Source organism: Peromyscus californicus, unplaced genomic scaffold (assembly GCF_007827085.1).
Source record: "Peromyscus californicus insignis strain IS unplaced genomic scaffold, ASM782708v3 Scaffold_5__1_contigs__length_169319896, whole genome shotgun sequence".
NCBI classification, from domain to species: domain Eukaryota; kingdom Metazoa; phylum Chordata; class Mammalia; order Rodentia; family Cricetidae; genus Peromyscus; species Peromyscus californicus.
Window position 1 is genome coordinate 139,849,630 of NW_026294573.1, and position 18,718 is coordinate 139,868,347.

The 18,718-nt window shown below is 40.0% G+C and overlaps 2 protein-coding genes across 6 annotated transcripts in view; one reads left to right on the forward strand and one right to left on the reverse strand.

Moving 5' to 3' along the window:
- Plag1 (PLAG1 zinc finger) overlaps window positions 1–9,833 on the reverse strand; it is a 46,901-nt gene extending 37,068 nt beyond the window's left edge. For all 5 annotated transcript variants that reach the window (XM_052716612.1, XM_052716610.1, XM_052716611.1 and 2 more), the window contains exon 1: window positions 9,623–9,833. The gene's annotated coding sequence lies outside the window, so the exon portion shown is untranslated. The remainder of the gene's footprint in view (window positions 1–9,622) is intronic.
- Window positions 9,834–10,226: 393 nt separating this feature from the next.
- Chchd7 (coiled-coil-helix-coiled-coil-helix domain containing 7) lies at window positions 10,227–15,031 on the forward strand. The gene is made up of 5 exons (XM_052717928.1): window positions 10,227–10,350; window positions 10,762–10,896; window positions 12,566–12,631; window positions 14,052–14,150; window positions 14,894–15,031. The coding sequence occupies exons 3-5, from the start codon at window positions 12,578–12,580 to the stop codon at window positions 14,996–14,998; spliced, it is 258 nt and encodes an 85-aa protein (XP_052573888.1). The 5' UTR covers window positions 10,227–10,350; window positions 10,762–10,896; window positions 12,566–12,577; the 3' UTR covers window positions 14,999–15,031.
- Window positions 15,032–18,718: the final 3,687 nt, after the last annotated feature.

Genomic DNA, 18,718 nt, shown 5'->3' on the forward strand with positions numbered 1-18,718 from the left:
AAAATGTTAAAATGGTATTTTATGGAGCTGAAAGAAAACTTCCCAATCCTTCCACATGGGGAACATTACAGGACTAACAAAGTGAAGCTCTTGCCCGTGGCCTTTTCAGGGGACAGCACACACACTGCAGTCATTTCTTCTACGTCTCCTGGGAGGGAAGGGCCATCAGGACACTTTGGTCTTAGAAGCTCAATATCTAAAATTAACCAACCTAAGCAATACTTTCCACTGCTACCATATAGAATTACATTGTTTACTGAAGCAAAACCATTCAAAACTTCTGAAAGAAACAGTGATCATTCAGAAATCAGGTGGCTTGGCCATAAACCTGACTTAAGGCAACTGTGTCTGAGATCCTTCCTGTAAAACAAAGTTTAGATTTATAATATTTTAAAATCTCCTTTAACTTAGAAAGCAGATACATTTTCCACCAAATTCCATACATATATATGTATATAAATATATAGCTTAATAAGCATTCATACAACACTTTCTAACTTGAGTTAATATGTGTAAACTTTAAGCCTAACATAGGTTTACACTAACAAATTAATTTATAATTAGCTTTTATAGTCTGTCTATATTGAGGCTTCCTATCTCCCAGGCTGCTTTGGAAATGAAATGATGAGCCAGGTACAAGCAAACCCCAGTATTTTATGGCTGAGGCACAGCATTAATACTTAAATACAATGATGATATAATTTAAAAGTCATGTTGGTCAGTGATTCACAGAATTTAACCAATCAAGTTAAGTTTCCTTTCCTTTTAAGCAGAAACAGTCTCTTTTTGTGTGTGATCGTTTTGGTTTTGCTTTTACTACGAAGAACTTGTAATTACAACTTGGCTAAAATAAAAAAAAAAACCTTATGATATTTTTCACCTTTACATGCTCAGAACCCCTGCTTTCTTACTTGACCAGTTTCGAGCCACATTTGGAGAACTAGTCCAGCGCTGCTTTATTTTAGTGAAACGGCAGATTAGACAGACAACAGCATTTACCTTTAAAGTTTTTCCAAATTCTCCTTTTTGGCAGCTGAATACGGTACTTCTGAGCTGCATAACTTTTGAAACCTAGCTGGAGCACAGCACCACACACAGAGACAGGGCACACACAACAGCGTCCACGCTCATCTCAGCCTGCACACCCCTTCTCCACGAGTGCTCCAGAACTCACCACTCGAGCACACCACCGTGTGCCTGCCTGCCGCAGCAGCACTACCATACACAGGGTGGCAGCACTGAGCGGAGCAGAGCCAACAGCAAGCACACTGGATGCCAATGGGAGCACACCAGTGTCTGAATCCTGATTAGGAAAGAAGTTCGTAGACACACGGGCATTTTGGTTTTAATTAACAAGTCCTTTTAATTCTGGCAGAGGAATCGTGGACTGCAGAAAGGCTATTATGAGTCAGCCTCAGAACGGGATCCGTTATAGTCTTTTAAACTGTTTTCTCCTATTCTTGCTGTAACCGATAAAGGGTGAATTGAGTACAACTTCATTCAAGTATGACACTGGGCCAATGTGGAGCAGAGCAGTTATATGTGTAGTGCCTACTTTGAGATAACCTGAGCTATGGTTAAAGGTACTTCAGAATAGAACAGCATGCTGTGAGAACAAGGGCATGCTTAAGAAATAAAAGTTTAATAAAACTGAATTAAGTTATAATACACACAAAGAGGACTTTTGAGGAAAACATTCAGAATAGTACTTTTAAAAACCACTGAAGTAGCGCTGTGTAAGTAAACACGTAATAATTAAAGCTCCTGAACACAGCAGACACGCAGCTAAATACTAGGCTATCTGTGACCACTTTTTTAAAAAAAACAATTAATATAATTAAAGATACTAAGATCTTTAATTTTGGCCATTTAAAATGTTTATTAACTGTCAAAGGACAAATGCTTAAGACCTTTTGCAGACTGCCAGACTTTATTTTATTTTGACAATTACTTTGTTTACAAACTTCTGGGACTTAAAAACAGATTCAGAAACAAAAACAATTCTTTTGGTTAAAATTCTGTCTATTTCAACAGTAAATCAATTTATTCACATAAATATTTAAATCTCTCTTTTTCCCCAATTAAATTTATTATTTGATGGTTCATTTTCATCTCAATTTGGGTAAACAATTATGATAATACATCTTTATATACATACAGTCCTTTAAAATATGATGCATGGCACATTATTTTTGAGAAATGTCTTACACCTTATTTTAAGTCTGAAAGAGATCCTAGGAAGGCTGACACATGCACTGTCCACAGAGCGGAATGAAATCGGTTATCTGCGTGACGTCAAGTCTGAGGATGCACAGGCTTTGTTGAGGGAAAGCTGAGCTTACACTGTTACCGAGCCCTACAGATGTGCACTGTACTCACCCAGACCATCACTCCTGGAAAACCTCTAACTCTTCCAAGAACGAGCCAGCAGGGCTGCTTCCTCCACTCTTGGTGTGACTACTTTATTGTCCGTCCAGTTCTATCTTAATGCTGACAACATATGCCTTTCCAACCATTTTCAAATAAAATACCAATATTAGAAGAGAAACACAACTAAGATAGAAATTTACTCAATTAAATTACCTCAGACAATAACAAATTACCAAAACACAGGAAAAACATTTTCTAATATTTACTTAAACAATTTTAAATGTACTAGGAGAGCAAATTTATACCTGAGGCTGAGCTTGCAATCAAGTATACTGGACATACCAGTGCTTATTTTAAGGATATGATAGGTCTTAACCATCACATGTAAAGTAACAAACTTTCCATAAACTTATAAAAATTATAATAAGTTTCATGTCAAAGTAATAGAGCTAATTTCCCTTCTCCAGAATGGAACATTCACAGAAATTGTATTTAGAAAATGTAAAAAGCAACCTAAGAAAGGGAATGTACTCTTATATAAATGCTATTTACCTCATTGCCTTAAGATGGTACAATAGAATCTTTTATTGTAACTCCTTTGGGCATGATGAGAACTAATTTGGGCTCTGTAATTAGAGCATTAAGACAATACAAGAAAATAAAACTAATTTACTGAGAAAACCTATCAGACTAAAATTCAATTGGTGCTCTTTTGAACCTGCAAAGTTAAACAACCTTAAGTTTCCAGCCTTGGTTTCTGAAAATTCTCTTCATCCAGAACAATCAACTGATGGATCTTCAGAAAAATAGAATTGACAGTAACACGTTCTGATTCCGCCTTTTAGACAAAAGATTTATAGTCCTCATTCAAAAACTGATTTTTAGTTTCCAAAAAATGTATCTTAAAGATTCTAATGCCCACTGATCAGACATTAGATGTTTTTATGTCAGGTGGCAGTTCTTTAATTGTTACATTTACTCTGAGAATAGCCTCATACTTAGAAACTGCAACATAGAAAACCATAAACAACCTACATGCAATACACCAACACTGGTATGGGACAATAATTTAAATCTTAACAACAGAAAAGCTTAAAATGAGACTCTCATTCAAAAAAGGTATATTTGAAGACTCTGAAATGCACTACCATCCACTGCTGGAAAGGACTCCTGCACTCCCAGAGCAGGCTGCAAAACTAAAGGTAAATTCTACTCCAGATATCACAAGAGCAGGTTTCAATTCTCCTTCAGAAAACCAATTGCTAATTAGTAAACGAGAAAGAGAAATGTCTTTAATCAGCAGCATACAGCTTAAAATATCCTGAAAATTAACAGTCTTCTTGGTGAAATAATCTTATCTATACCTTATTAAAGCCTTTAAAGTGTTATTAAGACTGTAAGAAATTATTCAAATTACCCTGAAAAATCCACAGAACAAAACTATTCTTAGAATGGGGCTTTGAAATTTATTTTACTATCCTAAAAAAGAAGTTTTAGGCTTTCCAATAAACAACAAGAAAGGCAATTTTCAATGACTCCTAAGGCTCTCAAACTATTTCACATTACTATATATTTAAATACTCTTTAAAATCTTTTTTAAAAACATCAGAAAATGACTTTCTCCTTTTCCTTCTGTTAAAAAAAGAATTTCAAAGCATCACTACAAATCACTCTTAGAATTTAGTTTAATCAAAATCTAAAGAAAGAAGGATCAGAGGCTCTGGAGGTCTAATTTTAAAAGGTGGTTACAAATCCAGCAAGTTACACTAAAAATATTCTGATAAAATTCCCCAAATTAACACTGAGATATCCTTTTTCTGTAAACTTGTGATTTTTGCTTTATAGTTGATTATTCTTTATTTACATAAGTTGAATTTTAAATTTATCATAATTACTATTTTATTCTGAAATTCTTATTTCTCTGGTCTCTCATCATTATTTTTGGACAGTTTAGTTTACACTGATGTTGTAGTACACTTCCATTGTTCAAAAGTCTTATATTTAAAAAGCATCAAAACCACATTTTGTTCTCTAATATCTTCACATTTCTAGGTTTTCTATGATTTTAAATTAGGAAAAAGTTCCACTTAAAAAACAAGACAAAGGAATACTTTTAGCAAACTGTTTTTCCTATTAACCTAGGATATAAGTGCAGAAGTTCACTCACTCTACACATGCACATACATTTCATAGGTGGTCATCTCAAATTCCCAACACATACTTTGGTTAGTTTTAATACCAGGTTACTGTAGTAACTCTGTTTACAAGACATTCAGGGACTTTTAAACACTAACAATTTTAATGCAATATCACACTACTTCACTTTTTAAAAATGAGATATTATTTGTTTTATAACATTTTTTGTACTTTGATATACATTTAAAAAAAGTAAAATCCTTACGAATAACACACACAATATATACACAGAATCAGAACACAAAAACATTCAAATGTCTCTGATAGTCAGTCTCACCATGCCCTGGTCAGCTCTCCCCTACAAGGATACAGACAGGAGGACAAACTAGGTAGAATGCAAACCTCAGGGAGATAGGCCAATAAATTGAAAAGTAAAAATCAAACTATGCCTCTGTAATAATTTCTATTAGGCTTTTATACAGATATATTTCTTATAATGTCAAATGTTAACAACTACATACCAACCTTTCATAAAAATTTATAACCTAGAAATACTCATTTATTTTCTCAAATTAAACCTAAAATTAAATTTTCAAATGAGATATAAAAGTTGCCCTGAAGTGAAGGAAAAGCAGTAACCGTAGATTTCGGATTTGAGAGTTTCCAAAAAGTTAGCAATGATATGATTACAAAAGAAGCAATACTAAATCACTTCTAAAGTGTCTTTGTGTCGGAATGGAAAAGAGCTCTTCTGCCTGAGTTCTGAAATCACAGTGACCATGTACCCTGCCCTCACACTGAACTTGTTTGTAAACACTTTTCTAAGGCTACCTAAACACTTACTAACTGCTTAAATATGCTGCCTACATTAATTCCTGTTAAAATTAAAGAAATAAAGGTATACCTTTGTTTCCAAGCAATGACTGACATGCTTTCAACGTATTCAGTGTTTCAGGAAAAACACTGTTTATCAGGTTCTTAAAATACTTTGAATGATGGCTCAAGCGAGAGTGTCTCTCCTTGCACCCTGAACAGATGCACTTGCTTAGCTTCTGCTCAACAGACACACTTTCCTTCTTCTGAAACTCTTTCCTCATGTGTAACAGGTTAATTTTTTACATGTTAAATTCCCAAGAAATAAAATAACAAATAATAATATTAAAACATTTCTAGAAGGATGAACATTTTGATTACACAACTTGAGAAAAATGATTATTTAAGCAAACTTCAAAGACAGCCATGGACATAGGTTTTAGTTGTCTGTCTTTTAAAATCCCAGTTACAATAGGAACAGAACATTTAATTTAGAAAACAATAATTTAATCCTTAGGTAAATTTCCAGAATATCTTATGAAAACGTATTTAATAACAATAAAGATTATGATAATAATGAAGGAAAATTCCCATATTTGATTTACATTAAAACATAAACAGCATTCTTAAAATTTCCAAATTCATTGATAAAAGCAAATTCACTACTTTAGCTATAAAATGTCTGTTTATTGAAATATTTTGATTATAATAAATACACAGATAGGGAGTTTTATCAGTATTAGCCCACACTCACTAAATCATCCATCACAGCAGAAAAATCCTTTTCAGAATTTTGAACAGCAACACTGAGCATCTAAGTCTCAGATAGGAATCTAAATCGGTGAGATTTCTTTGACTTTAAGTGAAGTAAGAATGTGGAGCAGGAGATATCCTTAGATGATTTCTGTAAATTGGTATAATTTAATAGGACTTCCAGACAAAGGAAGTTCAACAGGTAGGATTTCTAAGACATCAAAACACCTTAATGCAACCAATTCAAACCAGCTATTGTGGCACTCCCTATCTAAAGAAGACTCAAAGAGTTACAGTTTGAAATTGGGCATTCTAAGTACATTTTCTAATTTAGAAAAGTAGCTGGTTGTACAAAGCCCAAACATAAAAGTTTATATCACCCTATATGTGAAAGAATAACCTTTAATAGGAGAACTTCTGTTGAGGCTGACAATAAAGAATGGAATCTTATTTTTAAGTGCCCAAATAACTTAAATGGCTCAATGAGCTAACAACTAAAATCAAAACTTGCCTTGACTTTGACTGACACTGAATTTATTGGTATTAGTATTTGGTTTGTCAAAGTGGCAACTGTTCAGTATCCAAGTCTCATGTATTTTAAGCACAAAGCATAATCCTGACTACTTATAGTCAAAGTAACTATCTTAAGCCAAAAACACAATGAAAATGCAAAATAAACTTCAGAGGTTTTCTAAGTAATGATGGAATTCTGAAACCTTTGGACAGAAGGTTATGGTGGGGAGGGGTTATCTTCTTCATTGGTTCTTTAATCTCTTTCCAACCCATTTTGATTTAATAGTGATCTGTGACACTATGTTTTCTTTAGTGACTTCTTAGAAAGCTGCAGTGGTTTCCAAAGTGGGAAACCACAGGGTGATGTGCTCACAGGACACTGACAGTGTTCTCATGGAGGTATTTACAGAAAGGTGCCAAGGAAAGTTCAGTTAGAAACAGGAACTAACACACAATGGACTTTAAAATAATAATTTTTATGCAGTATGGCAAAAGAGAACATTGCCTAAGAAGCCCAAAAATCCAGTTCTAACTCTGATCCATTTCTACAAATTGTAAGAACAAAGCAAAATAGAGATTTATTTCCTAAACTCCATCTGCCTGTGGAAACTGAATGTAAGTTGTTTCCATTCCAGATTAATCTTAATCTCAAATACAGTACAGTTAACAATGTACACATTTTACCTTTTGAAAATACTGGGGACATCTAAGACACAAGAGCCCACAGTAGCTAACGATTAGTAAACATTTCCTGTTAAACACAAATCACTTCAGCCAAAAAAATGCAAATTGATAGGCTTCTGGATTTTCAAGCATTTTCATTTCCAAAGTGTAAAGTTACAACATATGCATAGGGTGGACTTTAAAAATGGATGTATATGTAAACTTTTCCATGGTCTTCATGGGAGCCACTCCCGCCTCCCCAGAAATGTCTACTGCTTACAGTGTTAAGGAATCTTCACCTCTTTGCCTGTAATTTTCAACCAGAAGTCCTCAATGTACCTGAAGCCAAACTGAATATTAGGTATTTTACAAAATGGCTGTAAACCCCCATTATGGGCATACATGGCTCTTTGATCTCACTGCACAGAATTCATAACTGTTCAATAATGCTATACCATTACACCACACACCTTCAACTATTTCCATTTTTCCACAATTCCTTCCAAAATCAGCTTCCAGAGCAAAGCAACGTAACATGAAAAGTTTCTGGGAGGGCTTGTTACATAAAAGAACAGCGTGGATGAAAACTAAGCCACACACGTATCCATCTTCTACTGGGCTTGTTTACCCCTCCTCTCCCTCCATCACTCCTAAACGTGGGTGCACTTGAGTAATGGAAAGAGAAGGCTCTTCCATCACCACACACTTCCAGCACCTCTGCCTTTGGTCCTCAGACAGTAAGTCTCCGTAGGTGATGAAAACCCTAAGAAAAGAGAAGCTGTCTCTTTAAAATGCCCTGCTCTGTCCCAGATCCCACGTGGAACCAACATCAGCAGCACTTTCCCACTAACATCAATGTGATGCAAGAGGCACCATCCTTTTATATACATAAAACCAGAAAACCTCAGTTCAACATTCCTTAGTGAGGGCGAACAGGTGAAGCAAACGTGTCAGGAAGGGAGAAGCCAAACAACTCCCCACCCCTCCCCAGAAGGTTCGCCAGTCTCGCCCTCCAGTCTCTCTGGGCAACAGCACCTTTCTACCCCTCCTCTGGAGAGCCCAGTTTAAAGAAAGGAGGGAGCCACTAACAAAACCTGAGGCATAAATGCGACGAAAAATGCAATCTAAAGCCGCAAAGGTTTATTCTTCCAATCACACACATTAACTCTATTAAGAAAATGGCATCACTCTTTTTCTACCAAAAAAAGCAAGCCCCGCAAAGATCATTAAAAGGGAGTTATAAAATAGCAAATATAGTGTTTATCTTATCTCAGATCAGTCCACATTACCAATAAGTTTAGCAGTTTCTGCACTACCACCTCCCCCTCCCTCCCCCTGCTTCTCTTGCATTGGATTTTCACGTTTTCTCATTGTCGGTGGAGTTATAAAAGGCTTTTGCCCTTCGAAAGTTTTAAAAAATAAATAAATATTAACTCCTTGGTCCCTGCAAAGTCAAAATGGACTTCAGGGGAAAGGCGGTTCACACTTTTACCTTTAGCGAGAAAGGGGGGAGCATCCCGGATTTTTAGGGATTTTTTGCGATTTTTTAACAATTTTTATTTGGTTATATGCCTGAGTTCTCCCTCCATTTTGGTTGTTTATGATACTGACAACAAGCTGTCCCTGCTCCGTCCCGATCTCCTGCTTTCATTTAGCACCCCCTCCCCCTACGCCCCCGCCGCCACCCTGCTGGGTCCGGCGCCCCGCGGACCCCGCACCCCGACTCGGCTATCCCACCTGGGCAGAGGGCAAAAACAAATGCATTTCTCCAGAAAAGAAAAACCTCTTCGGAAAAGGGGGCAAAGTTACCCCAAGTCACTCCCAGTGCCCCCCAAATATTGCCGACCGCGGGTCTCCGCCAGGCCCTTTGGGAAGCGACCTTCCCCCGGGATGTTTTGGTGGAAAATGCGGAGAGTTTCCTCTCAAAACCGAATTTATATTAATTTTTCCCTTATTTTTCGGGTCTCTAATGTCTTCCGCTCTCGCTGCTGCCGCTGCCGCTGTCACAATATTCACAGCACCAGAGAGGAGGAGGAGGAGGAGGAGGAAAACTTTTCAAACTTTCCAGACCCTGAATAAAAGGTTTTTTTTTTTCCCACCGACCTCACCTTCGGGTCCCCAGCCGCGTCGCCCCCTGCCCTGTCAGCAGCGACCTCGGGAGTCCTCTTAGCCCCGCCGCACGATTTTATTTGATTTTTTTATTATTATTTTTCTCTCTGGGGTCCTGAGCAGGGGCTGGGAGTAGCACAAACTTTTCCTCCTCCTGCCGCCGCCGCGGCTCCTCTGCCCCCTCGGCTAGTCCCATAATTTAAATAACCCTGATATTCCTCCCGCTAAACGCCTCCCCGCCGTCCCGGACCCCGGGAGAACTCACCGCGGGGCTTTAACATCCTCCCTCCGGCCCGTCCGCCGCCTTTACACCGCCCGCGGAATTTCTAATAATTTTTTTCTCATATTTCGGGCTGGACGCGGCGGGCCTGGAAATTGTTTCCTTACGCCTCTTTCCAGCAGCCATTGTAGTGTATGCGCTGCCCCTGCAGCTCAACTTGCAGCTGCCGCCGCCGCCGCCGCCGCCGCCGCCGCCGCTGCCGCCGACGTCGCGCCCACTGCCGCCTCCCCCCGCCCGCTCGGCCGCCGCCCCCGCCCCGCGCCCGCCCGCCGGCCCGCCCTGGCCCCCGCCCGCCGCGGTGCCCGCCCCCCTCACGCTCCGCCCGGGCCCGGCCAGTCCGCGCGGCCGCCGCCGAGTCCGGCGGGACCATTGGTCGGCGCAGCTGCCAGTCAGGCCGAAGTGTTAAGAGCGAGGCTGCGGGGCGGGGGGCGCGGTGGGGCGGGGCGAGGGCGGGGTCTCACGCCGTCCCACCCACTCCTCCTGCCTGGGCCCTCCTCCCGCTGCCCGGGGGCGGAGCGAACAACGCCCGCCCCCACCGCACAGAGACCCTCGCGCCTGTCAATCCGGCAGCAGCGCGCGCGGATTGGACGGACTGAAACGGGGGGCGCGGGGGCAGCACGTTGGGGTGCGCGCTATTTAAGGTCCTGCTGCGTGAGCGACTGACGTGTTTGTAGCTGCAGCCGGCTCGGGTGCTGGCGGAGTGGCGACCGGTGGTGAGTGGTCTCCGGCCCCTCCCTCCCTCCACGGCAGACCCTGGACTACACTAGCTGGGGACGCCTACCCTAGTTCTCGGCGCCAGTTCGTCCGCGGCATGCCGTGCTGTCGCTGCTCGTGCTACGCGATTCGTCCGGCCGGGGCAGCGGAAGGTGACCCTAGGCAGGTCTGGGCACCCCGGATTGTGTCACTCCCCGCCCTGCCCTTCCCGGGTCCTCGCGGTCTGCTGCGCCCCCTTCCCCAGCCCCGTGTCGTGTTCACCTGTGCCGGCTGTCCACTGTCTGATACTGCGGAGCGGCACCCCGGAAGGCGATGCGGTCCGGGAGTCGCATCCTTGGGGATTCTCCTCCGATCTCCCAGTTCCCGTTAGTGTGTACTTTGACTTTTTGTCCCTGTTCCTCTGCACCCAGGTTTACGGCGTGGTGTGTTTCTGCTTCCGGATTTAACGCCCAGAGCAGCCTAGGGGCCTGGACGTGTTCAGTAACGTGCCCTTCCCCCACCACGGATCAAAGCTACAAGGAGAGTGGGAATCTGGAACTCTTTGGGTAAGCCATTTGCCCTTTGGAGTAGATTTTTAGTGATTCCTCAGATGTGCTGTAGGTTGGCAGCCTTCCCTCAAACCTTTGGTTTTCTTTTTGAATATCCTCTTGGAAGTAGTAGAGAGTTGTAACAGTTGTTCACTCTGACTCTTCAAAGAGTAAGCAGATAAGGCCTCTTTAGCAGGGCACTCCATCTTGCCCTTCAGCCCCATTCCTCCATGTAAATTGCCATTTCCTCTTCCTGAACAGTTAACACGGGGATTCATACGAAGGAGGTGGTATTCAGAAATCCATGCTTAAAAGTGACTTGCATTGAGAATCCAGAATAAAAAACACAAAAACAATGTAATGGGAATAGCTTGAAGCAGCAAATTTAATGATTGTGTTGTGTAGGTATTTTTAAAGCATTTCTGGCTGATGATAATGAAATAGAACAGAATTCCTTCATGATTAGGACACAGCTTGACTTCTGTTTGTGTCTGATTGTTGTTGAGATGATAATGCCTGTGTATGAACTATCAAGCAGACTTCTGTGAAGACATGACAGGATAGATAATGAAAGAGAAGGTTGTACGTGTTCTTAGTCCCGTTATTTCTGTTAGGAAGAGGCAATCCTGTAAAATCCTGTCTTCTGAGGAGGAGAAACTTCTAGACACAGTTGGACTCTGCACTGAGTCTCTGTCAGCATGCTTCTGTTGGCTGGATGTTTTCAATGAAGGTCATGAAATCAAATAATTATTTGGTGATTATTGAAAGTTAAAGGACTGCAGAATAATCAGATCCGTCTTTTAGCCCAGACATCCTGATCTTTCTCAGTATAGAAGGAACTGGACAGGGTGACCATTGACTGAGAAATGTTCACTTATCAGGAGTTCATGGGCTTAAATTACTTTTTTGGAATATTTATTATTTCTTTTAACATTTTTGTGATGTTTCATACAAAAATTCTGACTTCTCTGAAAAGTCACATACGTTTTTTTTTTAATTCAGTGGAGTTGTATACATAATACTGTCTTACTTCTCTGAAATATACTTTGATTTTTAGTTAAGAGTAAACTAGAACAGGATTTGGGCACGTAAGCCAGATCAGCTTCTTTACGCTTATTATAGGGATTTTTCAAAGATGGTGAGTGACTCATCAATGCCATGTCAATATGTTGAAACAAATAAAGACCATTCTGAAATAACTGTGACTATTGCTTTTTACACCCTGCCTCCTCCTTTGAAGAGAATTGTCACCAGTTTCACTTGAACTGGAGTTTGAAGAGCAGTTGTCTTGAACCATGACTGATAGACTTACTTCATGAAGTGTATTCCTTGATTTGGAATAACTAACTGGCTCTTAGTGAAATGTGGTGTCTTTAACCAATAGACTTTTTGCAAAGCTGTATTTTTAAGACTTGGATTGGAAAATTACTGAACCACAGTACATTCCCTGACTTCCTTCAACCCAGGGAAGTGTTATTTAAGTAGAAGGTAGTGCTGGAATAAACTTTGAATTGTTTTTAAACTGTGGCCTTTTAGAACGTTGACTAAGCAGTAACTGGCTTTTTGATAGATGTGCTGTGTCCCACTGTTTACTACACTTTTGAGAGTTAAGTTTTCTGTGCTTCTGGGGCTGATGATGTTTTCTGGTCATTTCCTTCTGACCTGTTTTTCTCCCTTCTGCCTTCAGTGAGAAGACAAGATGCCTATGGTCACAAGGCGGCTGAGAGATCCTGACATAAACCCTTGCTTGTCGGTAGGGTGACTTGCTTTTCATTGTCATGAGTGTTAACGTGGGAAAACCACTCTTAATTTTGTGGGCATCTGTTTTATACAGTTATTGAATAAACTATTATTTTGTGAAAAAGATATTCCTGGCCAGTGTATTTTATTTCACTCTAACATTTTTAAATGACCAAATGTGGCTAACAAAGACTCTTTTCTTCAACTTTGCTTAGTTGTGAAATAAGCAGTGTTTAGTTGTTACTGTAAAACTTGACAAGCATATGCAATGCTAAGGAAAATCTTGAGTCCAAACATGATATAATACACCAAATTTAAAACAATGGTTTTAATCACAGCAGTTATTTAATCTCTTTGAGACAACCTGGCTGAGTCATGGGTTGACAGTATGATTAGCTTACTTTAAGCTTAATGGTTCTCACCAAGGTATCTTTTAAACAACATTGTGTTGAAATAATAAGCTTTTGTTGACATTAATTGGGTATAGCTTGTAACATTTTGTTTTGGCCTTGCCACTCCTGAGAAATACAATATAAAAATCATCATATTGTTGCCATGTGGAGCACTAATTCACCATCCTGTATGGCTTTTTCAAAAATACACATTATACAGTATATATCCGTTGGTCTGTATATTCTGTTTTCAACAGCTTTATTAAGTAAGTATTGTTTAGATAAGGTATGTTTCTTAGATTTGTGAACGAGATTCCCTGCCTATTTGAAACTTATTTAACTTCTCACAGTCATACCTTTCACTTTGAAGCTTGTTATCCAAACTGCTTCTAGTTCAGACAGCTAAAGTTTAATTACCAGTGGTAACTACCTCATTTTAAACTCATGGCCTTGTGTTGCTAACTTTCTTTTTGAAGTACATTAATGATAACTATTAAAATTGCATATGTAATAGTATGCTTGCATAATGGAGTGAACGATAGCCAAAAATGCACCTAGATGAATGCTGTTAATTTAGGTTTCCTTGATGTAGATCACTTACTCAAGTAATTTACTTGGAGTCCCAAAACGAGCATTAAGATCAAACATCAAGTCAAAATGAGAATTGGGGAAAGCTGGGAGAACTGCACCATGAGCTGGGAGACAGGTTCCTCTCTCTTGCTGTGGAGCAATACTCAACATGGTATACCTTGCTTTAGCTTCTGGAACATATGACCACAATCAGTGCTTTTGGCTCAAACTCTTGTGATCAGATACTTAGAAAACTGGCCCAGACTGGAAAAAAAGATGTTTTTTTAAGTTGAGTGATTTCTGGAATAGTTGGCTTTATTATTTGGGTTTTATAAGTCTACCCACTAAAATGAACAAAAATCATCCATTTCACATCTGCTCAGAGGGGAAGCAGCTTCAGAAGCCTTTATGTTTGGGTCTCTCATAGACCACATTCCACATTTTAAATGATGACTCTCTTACATATTTAAGGAATCTGATGCTTCTACCAGATGTATGGATGAAAATAACTATGACAGGGAAAGGTGTTCCAATTACTTCTTGAAGTACAAAAACTGCCGGCGATTCTGGGTAAGCTCCTCTTAGTACACTTCTTGTAGAACTCTGTTCTTAGGCTCTTGACTGAAGCTGATATCAGTCAATAACCCACAGTCTTCTCCATGATGGCCACAGGGAAATTTAACCTTCAACCTTATCTTCTGTGTGTTTTTTCAACTCTATGGGGTCCTTGAGAGATTGTTTCATTCTATTCTAAGGGTTAATGCTTCGGTTTTAATATGGATAAGTCTTCCTAGGGAGGTATCTGTAGTCATAAAATAGCCTTGTTATAAATTTGTGTTTCCTGAAGAGGAAGAGAAAGTACAGTTTACCCTGACATCATAGATCTCTTTAGACTTCTGTTTCTGTCTCCTTTCCCACAGGCAATCACAGTTGTTACAATGTGATTAATACATTGATAATTCATTTTTGTTTCCCTGAGTACCATATCCAGCTCCTTCCTTTCCTTTTCTGATGGTTAGTATCACTTAATCATGCATAGCTTTTGTAGGGGACTGTGTACACTCTTGTCTGTACTTCAAGGCATATTCCTATCCCACTCCTGCTAATAATGTTTTCTGTGGGGATAATCACGTTGGTGTAAATGTTAATAGATTGAAACATTTGGAATTCCAGAAGTAGGTTTTAGAGTTTTAAAACTTAGGTTTTAGAATTTTCTTTTTGAAGAAACAATAGAAAATTACTGGCAAATTATTGCCTTTAATACATGACTGATTTTGATGATTTTTGTTTTTTTGTTTTCTGCCTATACACAGAATTCTGTCATGGTCCAAAGAAGACAAAATGGAGTTCAGCCATCTATGCCTACAGCAGCAGAAAGAGATGAAATTTTGAGAGCAATGCAAAAGATGCCCTATTGAGTATTTGCATTAAAATTGCTTCTATAACTTAAAGCAGATGGATTTTTTTTTTATTTTAAATCAGTGACTGTTGAAATCTTAAGACTTTACTGGTTTCATCCCAGGCAGTTTTGAGTTGTGCATGGTGAGACAGAATTCAGCTAGCCTTAGGTCTTTGGTGTTTGCTTTTAGTGCTGTGACAATAATGCTATTACCATGCTGTCCCTCATAGAAGAACAGCAATGTGAGGAAGGACCTAGAACAGACTCCTAGGGCTCTTACCAAGGTAGTGTTTCTCAGAAAGGAAATGATGCAAGCAACACTGTAGTGGGAGGAAAGCAAACTGTGATTGTGTTGAAGAATAGCCTGTGTTTAAAATGAGTGGAGAATGAGGTGGAGAGACGATGGGTGAATGAGTTGTGGGTGCAGTGAGCTGCAGACCTAGGGTTCTTCCCTGAAGTCCTCATCTAGCTGCATCCACCATCTTTAAGGTTAGTGCATTCACTAGGAGGTAAATGGGCACAAGAACACTGCAAATGTTTTGGCATATACAAAACTGCTAATTCTTTAAAGGAATGCTTGATTCTATGATTGTGGCTAAAATTCATGAATTTTTGGATCACCTAAAGCCACAGTACCAGTTCTTGGACCACAGTAATAGGCAAAAAAGAAATGGACTCTTGTAGAAGTAGAGTTTCTAGTTTCAGATGACGGTACACACTGTATATGGGGTTTATTAGATGAATCAGTGTGGGGGAGCTTAATTTCATTTAATGATAGGAAACAATGGGAATGTTTGCTGTGGTGACTAGATGGTATAGGAGCTCTCCTTATTCTCACTGCTTTTTCATAGTTTGTTTTGTATTTAATAATAATAATGTGTTCTAGGAAGTAAAGGGAAACTGTTGTGTCCCTTTCCATCACCTGGTCCTGAATCAAGAGTATCCGTGACTCTTCAATGAACTCTCCAGTCGAAAACCCAGCTCAGAAGTGTTTAAACCAGATGACATTTATTTTTTTATTTTATTTTTGAGACAAGGTCTTGCTATGCAGTCCAGCCTGGCCTGGAACTTGGTGGTCCTCACACCTCAGCCTCCTGAACACTGGGATAATATGTGAGCCACCACATCTGGCTTGATCTGATTGTTGGATGAGATTCTATTTGAATAAAAAATGGATTGAAAATATTTTGTGGCACAGAACTTGTGGGAGTGGCCAACCAATGTTTGGTTTAACTTGAGGCCCATACCAGGAGAGGGAGCCCATGTCCTACACTGCCTGGATGGCCAGGAACCAGAGACAAGATAGCCCAGAGACCTAGGATTGGTGCCTTGTCCAGTTATCATCAGAGAGGCAGAGACCTATAGCCACACACAAGGAGAGAGAATCTAAATTGGAGGTCTCCATCAGGTCTTTCCCCTAAGAGATTGGAGAACCCTGTAGAAGAGGGTGAGGAAAGATTGTAGGAGTTAAGAGGAGAGGGAGGACACTTGGAGAACATGGAACATGCCCACCAAATTAACTAAGGTTTCACATGGGCTTACAGAGACTGAAATGGTAAGCACAGGGCCAACTGGGGCTGCATCACATCCTCTGCATGTATGTTATGGCCATTAGTTTGGTGTTCTTGTGAGACTCCTAAAAGCAGATTGGATATGTCTCTGGCTCTTTTGCCTGCTCTTGAGACTCTCTTCCTCCTATTGGGTTCCCTTGTCTTGTATCTGGTTATCATCTCTTGGAGGCCTGCTCTTTTTTGAAGAGGAAGCAGGGGGAGTATATCTGGAGGAGAGGGGAGGTGGGGATGGGGAGCTAGGAGTGGTGGAGGTGATTGCTATGTATTGTGAGAGAAGAGCATTTTCAAAAAAAAAAAAACATTTTGGGTTGATTTTTGTGAAAGTGATGATTTCAGGTAGGATTTCAGAAGATTTACTACATACCTGTATAAGCGTTTCAGTACACATAAGTGTAGCTGAAGTTTCCCTATGTCCAACCTGGCCTATGGTCGGGACAAATCTCTCTTACCTGCCAGTCCTGCAGCTGCTTGGACCCAAGTAAACACAGAGGTTTATATTAATTAAAACTGCTCGTCCATTAGCTCAGGCTAACTATTGCCTAGCTCTTACACTTAAATTAATCCATAATTCTTACTTATGTTTAGCCACGTGGCTTTGTACCTTTTCTTAGTTCTGCCTTCATATCTTGCTTCCTCTGTGTCTGGCTGGCGTCTCCTGACTCAGCCTTCCTTTTCCCAGAATTCTCTTTTCAGCTTGTCCCACCTATACTTCCTGTCTGACTACTGGCCAATCAGCATTTTATTTATTAACCAATCAAAGCAATACATTTACATGATATCCACAGCACTTTCTCTTTTTTTTTTTTTAAGTTTTTTTTTTTTTTTTTTTTTTTTTTTAAGTTTTTGCTGTGGTTATCACTCTGTATAAATAAAATGCTGATTGGCCAGTAGCCAGGTAGGAAGTATAGGCAGGACAAAGAGAGAGGAGAATTCTGGGAAGTGGGAGGTTGAGGGAGAGATGCTGCCAGCCACCATGATGAGAAGCATATGTTCAGATACTGGTAAGCTGTGAGCCATCAAATACCCCAGAAGAATATAATATTACCTAAGTAAACAGCAAGTGCATTGTAAGCAACTTCTAAAAATCTAGAATGATAGAGACAGCTGGCTGCCTGGACAGTCACCCAAAGTTCTGTAATGTTGGGGCATCCATCTTTAGTCCACAGGCCTAGAGTCTTTCAGTCGCTTTTGTGTGTGTGTGTGTGTGTGTGTGTGTGTGTGTGTGTGTGTGTGTGTGTATGTGTATGTGTGTCCTGTAGAATGTCTGGCAGTTTCTTTTGCAAAGCAGGAACCTGAAGGACCATCTTGTCTTGTAAAGTTCAGTGGTCACCTTCCTATGGGTCCTGCATGTCCAGTTGATGTCACCAGCCAGACACAGAGGAAGCAAGACATGAAGGCAAAAATGAGAAAAGGTGTGAAGCCATGTGGCTAAACATAAATGAGAATTATGGGTTAATTTAAGTGTAAGATCACTTACAATTTCAGAGGTTCAGTCCATTATCATCATGGTGGGACATGGTGGCATGCAGGCAGACATGGTGCTGGAGAGGTAGCTGAGGGTTCTACTTCCTTGTGCTGGCAACAGGAAGTGGTCTGAGACACTGGGCATGACTTGAGCAGATAGGCGACCTCAAAGCCTACCTCCACAGTGACACACTTCTTCAAACAAGGCTACATCTACTCCAATAAAGGCACATCTCCTAATAGTGCCACTCCCTAGGAGGGCCAATTACCTTTAAACTACCACTGTGGTGGACTATTTTCCTAGTCCTCTCAACCCTGTGGGTTCAACCAAGCACTGTGAACAAAATTCTCTACATAATATCAAAAGTATTACATAAATAAGCAAGTAGGATTTAACTCAGGAATAAAGATTATTCTGATATCTGAAGATCAATTAATACAATGTAATAAAGGCAATCAAGTACAAAAAAAATTAAGTATAAGAGCTAGGCAATAGTTAGCCTGAGCTAATGGCCGAGCAGTTTTAATTAACATTAGCCTCTTTGTGTTTACTTGGGTTCAAGTGTCTGCAGGACTGGCTGGTGAGAGAGTCCTGACCATGGGCCAGGTGGGACACAGGAAAACGGCTTAATTTATCAACCAATCAGAACAGCACATTCACAACATACAAAGCAATATCCACAACATGTAAGCATATTCCCTGG

Bases quoted from the DNA above. Each gene is read 5' to 3' on its own strand.
- Chchd7 (XM_052717928.1), top strand. From the start codon at position 12,578: ATGCCTATGGTCACAAGGCGGCTGAGAGATCCTGACATAAACCCTTGC. The intron at 12,632-14,051 runs GTAGGGTGACTT...TACATATTTAAG, and splicing joins ACATAAACCCTTGCTTGTCG to GAATCTGATGCTTCTACCAG. The intron at 14,151-14,893 runs GTAAGCTCCTCT...GCCTATACACAG, and splicing joins AAAACTGCCGGCGATTCTGG to AATTCTGTCATGGTCCAAAG.